The 8,012-nt window shown below is 44.1% G+C and overlaps 1 protein-coding gene across 1 annotated transcript; it reads left to right on the forward strand.

Annotated features, from left to right (window-relative positions):
- The first annotated feature begins 6 nt into the window (after positions 1-6).
- CNIH1 (cornichon family AMPA receptor auxiliary protein 1) lies at positions 7-7,477 on the forward strand. The gene is made up of 5 exons (XM_005417968.2): positions 7-64; positions 1,242-1,310; positions 4,772-4,884; positions 5,311-5,454; positions 6,248-7,477. The coding sequence occupies exons 1-5, from the start codon at positions 14-16 to the stop codon at positions 6,273-6,275; spliced, it is 405 nt and encodes a 134-aa protein (XP_005418025.1). The 5' UTR covers positions 7-13; the 3' UTR covers positions 6,276-7,477.
- The last annotated feature ends 535 nt before the right edge of the window (positions 7,478-8,012 follow it).

Raw genomic sequence — 8,012 nt, forward strand, 5'->3', positions numbered from 1 at the left:
CGCCTTCTGCTATATGTTGGCGTTGCTGCTCACGGCCGCCCTCATCTTCTTCGCCATCTGGCATGTGAGTACGGGCACCGTGAAGGGGGGGACCGCCCGGGGAAGGGCCCTGGAGAGCCCCCAGGGCGTCCCCGGACAGCCGCCGAGGGAGCGGGGAAACCGCATCCGGAACCGCCCTAGGAACGGGAATCGGCCTCTCTGCGGATAAAATGGGTTTTTGTACGGGCATGAGTGGTAGGACAAGGGGCAGTGGCTTCCCGCTGACAGAAGGCAGGGATAGGTGGGATATTGGGAAGGAATTCTATGTGAGGGTGGTGAAGCCCTGGCACAGGGTGCCCAGAGAAGCTGTGGCTGCTCCTGGATCCCTTGAAGTGCCCAAGGCCAGGCTGGATGGGGCTGCGAGCAGCCTGGGACAGTGGAAGGTGTCCTTGGCCTTGGTAGGGTTTGGAATTGGATCTTTCAGGTCCTTTCCAGCCGAAACCATTCCATGATTCTGTGATTTGCTCCTCGAGGCTGGCACTGGGAGAGCAGCCAACAGGACCCTGCCTGAGATGAGCTGCTCTGAGGGAGGGTGTGATGCTTGGCAGGACATTTATGGTGTAAAACTGCCTTTTGTACTTCATGCTGCATCTTTGTCTTTATTTTTATGTCAAGAAAAATACCGGTGTACATTTTTTTAAAATTTTATTTAAAAAATGAATACTTTTGGAGGTATAACCTGCTCTGTGTGATCCTGCTTTGGCAGGGAAGTTGGACTGGATGGTCTCCAGAGGTCCCTTCCAGTCCCAACAGTTCTGTGATTCTGGGATGTACGTGGCCTCAGCATTTGCTTTGACAATGAGGAAAAATATCTGTTGGCTTTTAAGCTTGCTCTTGCTTTTTCTGGATTAAGGAACCCCATGCCAGATGCCTGCTGGTCACCAAGAGAGTCCTGGGTGAGGCTGGGGTCCGCACAGCAAGTGGGGCTGAAAACTGATAAAGGGGATGTAGGAAATTCATTGCAGGGGGGAAGATAAAAAGTTGGGGAGTAGTCAGAGGCTTTTGAATATCTGATGAAATGACTGCTTTTGTATTTGTAAAACCTGTTCCACATCTGTCTTACCTGTGAGTTGTAGGCAGAACTTAGGTGAAATGTTACTGAGAACAAAGGTAGCAGCTCTGTGCCAAAATGCTACTTTTAATGGATAAAATACAGAATTGATCCTGGGGAATCAAAACTCTTTAATTTTTTTTCCCTCTAGATTATAGCATTTGATGAACTGAAGACTGATTACAAGAACCCCATAGACCAGTGTAATACACTCAATCCTGTAAGTAGCACACCAGACATTTTGTTTTGCTAAATAAATACATGTAAAATGCTTATTTTTGGTGTTATCTTGATGCAATCAGCCTGGGCAATAGAATTGCATCTGGGTTGAGAAGCCCTCGCTGTTGGTAGAAGTTGTAGGGTAATTCTTTGTCTGATTATTTAGTTTCAAGTTGAATATTCTGACTGTTATTAATCTGATGGTGATCTTGTCAGCTGTCATACTAACATTCTTTCAATCTGCTTTCCACATTTTCGGCACAAAGACAGTTGAAAAGGTCAAAAAGATTAAAAGAGTCAAAATTGCATTAAAGGTGTGTACTGCTTTTCAGTTTCATGTTTTTGATCTTCCCTTTCATTTTGTTAGGAACATCTGTAATACTATTTAGCTGTTTTGTTTAGTCTGCCTGTTCATCTGCTCGTTATTTGTTCGTTGGGGTTTATAACAACCTCATGGATTTCCATATTTTGTGCCAAACCAATTCTGCTTGCTTACCCAGCAACTTGGGGAAAACTGTTACATGCCTGTTAGGTGTCAGAAAATAACTTCAGGCAGAAATAAATTGTGTTTTTCAAGTCAGATTTACGGAATTCAGATTAGAGGAGAATACTTGGGTTTTTTTCAAGCATTGACCAAGTCAGTTCTGATCTTTTTTGGAGGATTTGGGTGAATGGAAGGTGATAGGTGCTCTCCTCACTTCTCTGTTCTGTGTTCCAGGATCAGGGATGTGTCCCAGTGTCCTCTCTTGGATGCGACTCAGACACTCCTTGGCTTAGGAAAAGAATTTGAGGCAAACTGTTTGCCTGCATCTCTGACAGGCCAGCAGCATCAGGGAGGCTTGTTAAAGAACACAGAGCTTGATCCTGCAGCATTCTGTGCCTTTCTTATGGCTTTTCCTTTGTGTGTGCCCAGGCTGAGGGAGGATGCAGGGGCAGCACAGCAGCGTGGCCTGAGCTGTAGCTTTAGTGTGTTTTAAGTAAAATACACAACAAAAAATAAATTTGCTGTAATTGGGGGTGGAGGAGGGGGCAGAGAGTGTGTTCTATGTACAGCACACGAATGAAAGTGAATATTTCAGTGTGAGGAGGGGAAGAGGAGAGGAGGTTTGCTGCTAGGAGAGCTGTGCATCTAACAGTTTCCCTTGCTTGGTCTGTTCCAGTCATCTCTGCTGCAGTGTGGGAGAGGCCAGCTCTCATTACATCGATGCATTATGACCTTACTGCAACCTTTGTAGTGTAAAAATGTGCATGTTTAACTGAATATTAACCTTCTGCTGCCCCACGTGCATGGAGTGAGTGTCCTTTACATGGCAGCTTTGCAACTGAAAGTCTGAAATAATCTCATATTTGCTGTTCCTGTGGAAGCAGGCTAGTCCCCAAAAGTGAAGTTCAGGCTCTTGAGGGGATCTCGTATGTGATGCTGGACAAACACATGGGTGTGTTGTTTTCCTGTAGAAAGAACCAAAGATCTTGGTAGGAATTGAGGCACCTCAGTGGAAAGATTAGCCTAAAATAGTAACTCCTGAGTACACTGCTGATTCCTTCTCTTCCCTGCTCCTGTTATAGTCGTGTCTTTTCTCAGCAACCAGATCCATCCTCCCTCACTTCTGTGATAAATATGGTAGGAACTGATGTAATTCATTTTTCTTTAGGACAGGCAGGGAGGATCAAGTGGGGGAGATTAGAAAGAGGCAGAGATCCTGGTGTGGGAGTAGGGTATAATAAACAAGAGAAAAGAAAAACACATATTGAGATATGTAGGTAAATAAATACAGATTTTTCAGGCCTGGTGAATCTGTCTGAGCAGGCTGCCAAATGCATCGTGTGTTGGACAGGGTGGTTGTTCTGCTATAAATAATTCCATGTGTAAATGGTAAGTATGCAAAGAAGGATCTGGATGAAAATATTTACTTGAAATATTTTGTGTCCAACAGCTGAATTTTGGTGGTGTTGATGCAACTTTGCTTTGTTTGATATTCTTCGTTTAGAGAACTAGAATGTCAGCAAAGTAGGTGGTGAGTGTGTTTGTTGGTAGGTTTTAGGTTTCTAGGAAGATATTCTGGGGTTTTAAAGGAAGAAAAAAAATTGGAAACCACTGAAACTTTGATGTTATCATCCCATGCAATGTTAATAATCATACTGCACAAAAAGAGGGCAGAGTGTGTTGTGTGTCTACATGCACACACACAGAGACAATTTAAGCCTTTGGGTAAAATTGGGGTGTTTTCCTTGAGGAGTTTTACAGGGCTGAGTTGAGAAGGCAAAAGCTTTACAGATCTGCTGCTTCTGCTCTGGAGCCAGGCTGGGAGAGCTGGGGGTGCTCACCTGGAGAGGAGAAGGCTCCAGGGAGAGCTCAGAGCCCCTGGCAGGGCCTGAAGGGGCTCCAGGAGAGCTGGAGAGGGACTGGGGACAAGAGATGGAGGGACGGGAGCCAGGGAATGGCTCCCAGTGCCAGAGGGCAGGGATGGATGGGAGATTGGGAAGGAATTCTTCATAATGAGAGTGGTGAGGCCCTGGCACAGGGTGCCCAGAGCAGCTGTGGCTGCCCCTGGATCTCTGGAAGTGTCCAAGGCCAGGATGGACAGGGCTTGGAGCAGCCTGGAATAGTCAAAGGTGTGGAACTGGATGAGCTTTCAGGTCCCTCCCAACCCAAACCAGTCTGATTTGTATGATTCCTTCTGAACCTGGTAATAAAGAATAAATAGCAACACTTTGGGGTGACTTGTATAAAACTTAACTCCCGTGTTGGGTGTGAGATTCCGCAGCTCTTTGCATGTGTTTACTCTCTGTACCTCTCCATGTTGTTCCTATTAACAACACTAATCTCTGCAGCATTCCATGCTTCCTGTGACTCCATGGTACCTGGTACTGAGCTCTGTGGGCTTCTGCTGGAAGCATGATGCTGTAAAGCATGCACAGTGGGAAGCTGTGAGGGAGAACTGTCTGTGCAGAGCAGCTCCTCTGGGCAGACCTGTGTGTGCCACCACGTCACCGCTGGTTTGGTTGGGTAAAGCTCTGCCTGGGGTGTTACATTTTGGGAATAATTCAACTTTGGAAAGTTCTGGATCTGTAAAACAGGAAAACACAAACATCTTGTTGCCTATAAACCGTTCTGCAGAGCATGTTTGCTACTGATATTTCTCTGTTGCATGAGCAGAAATATCTCAGTGACCTCTTCTGAGTGTCACCCATAAAGTGTGGAATCTGTTAATTTGATAGAAGCAATAAAAAAATATTGATCTGACCATTAAATCTTATAAAGTTTTCTCCTTGGTTCATGAGTAGCATGTGAAAACAGCAAGGCACATAGTGCTGGCTGCTGCTTTCACGTTCACCAGTCTTGTTCTTGTTAGTGTTGATTTTAAATAGTATTTTTAAGCAATTTTGTGCCTCCAAAGTAGCTGAAATGCCACGTTTTGCACTGTGCAATCGAAACTTCTAACTCACCTTTTTCTTTTCCAGCTTGTACTTCCAGAGTACCTCATCCATGCATTCTTCTGTGTCATGTTTCTCTGTGCAGCAGAGTGGCTCACACTGGGTCTCAATATGCCCTTGTTGGCTTATCATATTTGGAGGTAATTTTGGCGAGTCTGTTATGCTCAGTGAATTGTTACTCATTCTCCTGTTGCTGTCTTCTGTCCAGTGTTCTGTGTCTTGGGAAAACCCAGATGCTTTCTGGGAAAGTCCAGGTCATGGCTGTACAGTAAGAGCCATCACCTGGCTTTCTTGGGTGGTTTTTATTCTCTTGTGCTGTGTGGGAATTGAGTTGTGTGTGTTAAAAGTCGCTGACATGCCAGTGGTGCACTGAGACAATTCCCAGTGTGGAATGCCAGTTGAAATAGCAATTCCAATTTCCTCTGCCATTCCTTAACACATGGGAATTGAATTGCTTCCCTGTACAGGGTGTTACTGGTGTCTCAGCTGTGGCATTCCCTGGTGGGTGGGGCAGGACCCAGGTTTCCTGTGGCTGTCACCCCACACCTGCCTGTGCCTCGTTCCAGGTACATGAGCAGACCCGTGATGAGCGGCCCGGGGCTCTACGATCCTACGACCATCATGAATGCAGATATTTTAGCCTATTGCCAGAAAGAAGGATGGTGCAAATTAGCATTCTACCTTCTATCTTTTTTTTACTACCTATATGGGTAAGTTTTCCTCTTCAGTCTGAAGCTTTGGCTCAGTGCAGAGAGAAATACTGTCCATAGGAATATGATCCTTCTCGTGCTGGAAGGGAGCCTGTGAGAGCTGCACAGGGACTTTGGACCAGGGTGTGTAGTGATAGGCCACGTGGGAATGGCTTCCCACTGCCAGAGGGCAGGGTTAGATGGGATACTGGGAAGGAATTGTTCCTGGGAGGGTGGGCAGGCCCTGGCACAGGTTTCCCAGAGAAGCTGTGGCTGCCCCTGGATCCCTGGAAGTGTTCCAGGCAGGGTTGGAGGGGACTTGGAGCACCCTGGCCTAGCCAAAGGTCTCCCAGCCCATTGCAGGGGTTGGAGTGAGAGGATCCATAAAGTCCTTCCAACTCAAGACATGCTGGGAATCTGTATGGTCATCTACAGTGCCAGCTTTCCTGCAAAAGGATCCACATTCACCCCTGATTCTGCTTTAAAACACAAATCCTAATTTGGTCAGAATGACTATTTTGAATCTCTGTTCCATGATTGTAGACTAAAAAGCTCCAAACTTTTCTTCTGTTAAATATAATACAATAAATCTCAGGGTATTTTAATTAAGAAGCTGAAACATTGTTTTCAGAGGAAAGTGTGTGATGTAAATGTGATTTTGTTGAAGTCAGAAGTAGAAGAGTCATTTTGTCAGGTCTTCAGTCACAATCCACATATCTCACATGGACTTGTTCCTTACAATAGACCCTGTTAGAATTAAATATGTAACACTAATCAAAATGATGCATCTTAATTTTTTTTTTTTCTTCTGCAGCATGATTTATGTTCTGGTGAGCTCTTAAGAAGACATTCAGCAAGCTTTGTTCCAGTTAAGTGCATGCAAAAGCCACAAAAAACATGGATTCTTTACAACAAGAACCTCTGACCAAGATTAAATCCGGAATCTGATGTTCACAATTGAGTTAGAAAACAATGACTCCCCTATTTTTAAAATATTTCCACATTTTATACTTGTGGAAAGACTGTTTTCTTATATTTTACTGGGACGCTGAGATTAATGAATTATGTGTAAATTAATATAAAGATGACTGGGGTTTGAAAAGTTTTGACTTTGCACTCCATAAGGAACAGCCATAACCTCCAAGTAGGTGTTGGTTACTACTAGCCTTAGTACTCTAGGGATTTGCTGTAGGATGGGCTTTGTAGTGGTTCACTTGAACTTGTGTATCCCACTCTTGACTAAACCAGCCCTGGCTCCAAGTGCTTGGGAAGAACTGGAATGCTGTGTGTTTTGCCCATAGGTGATGTTGGACTTAGGATGTTAATTCATGGACACAAAAGCAAAAATAGTTCTATTTTGGTTTATTTTTTTTATTATCTGGTTAGTCTTCCCCTGTATGTCCATCCATAGGTCCAGGTCTGTATCTTCTCCAAACATTAACCCTGCTTTAATCTCGAGCCTGTGCCATTGTGGTAGGAGAAGTTGAATTGTCCATGAAGGAATGAATTTAAATGTGTTTTTTTTTAATGTCTGTGCTGATTAACAAATGGACAAACCTCCAAAGTTTATCAAGTCCAATGATGAAAACACTCTTGGGTTTAAGAGTACTAAATACTACAGAATTTTTCAAAGCAGAAGGTGAGATTGTGAAACTGCCCTGCTGTTCCTTAGTGCAATAAATGATAATAAAAAACAAATTTCAAATTCAGCAACATTTCTTTTTATGTGGTGCCTTTTGTTTTGTTTATAAATTCAACAGATCCTCACTGTGTTCATCAATTGTTTTACAGTGGATTATTGCATTCCCTTTAAAAACAGAACACAGAATTGAATTACCTCTGGAAAAGGAAGCTCTGATTTCCTGCTTTTTTTCCTGAAGTTAAATAGCAGATAGGGCAGAGGAAAATGTTTCAGATAAATATTGCATTGTAAATTGTGACTGTGAACAGCTGCTTAATTTACAAGTATTAATTAGGGATCTTTTTCATTTACTGTGCTGGAGAACAATGCAGAGTTTCCCCATTCTAGTAAAACTTTTTTTTTTGCATAAACTGTGTATTTGTTCACTTTGGGTCTCTTGGGTATTAGGGGCAGTAAAAATTGTATGAATGGCTGCACTGGGTTCCACCAGAAACCCAGATGTTCCAACACTGGTGTGTTGGGCAGTGGCAGTGGCTGAGGAAAGGAATATGAAACAGGGCAGGTGTTGAGTATCTGCCTGAAGAGAAATTTGGGAATTTGTGTGTTACAGATGTCCTGAGTGGGCTTTGGCATTTTAAAAAGCTCTGAATGGCTTTTGTGCCATCACTTCAGCTGCTTTTAGAGCACTTTTGTAGCCTGGTCTGGAAGGCCACGGAATCCCAGAGCTGTTTGTGTTGGAAGGGACATTAAATTAAATCCCTTCTCATTCCAGCCCCTGCCATGGCAGGGACACTTTCCTCTATCCCAGGCTGCTCCCAGCCCTGTCCAGCCTGGCCTTGGACACTCCAGGGATGGAGCAGCCACAGCTGCTCTGGGCAATGCTGACAGTGAGTTCTGCAGTGGAATTGCTGTGTGTAAAAAACAGGCATTTAACAGT

This window comes from Geospiza fortis, unplaced genomic scaffold (assembly GCF_000277835.1).
Source record: "Geospiza fortis unplaced genomic scaffold, GeoFor_1.0 scaffold23, whole genome shotgun sequence".
In the NCBI taxonomy this organism is placed as follows: Eukaryota; Metazoa; Chordata; class Aves; order Passeriformes; family Thraupidae; genus Geospiza; species Geospiza fortis.

Bases quoted from the DNA above. Each gene is read 5' to 3' on its own strand.
- CNIH1 (XM_005417968.2), top strand. From the start codon at position 14: ATGTTGGCGTTGCTGCTCACGGCCGCCCTCATCTTCTTCGCCATCTGG. The intron at 65-1,241 runs GTGAGTACGGGC...TTTTCCCTCTAG, and splicing joins TCTTCTTCGCCATCTGGCAT to ATTATAGCATTTGATGAACT. The intron at 5,455-6,247 runs GTAAGTTTTCCT...TTTCTTCTGCAG, and splicing joins TTTTTTTACTACCTATATGG to CATGATTTATGTTCTGGTGA.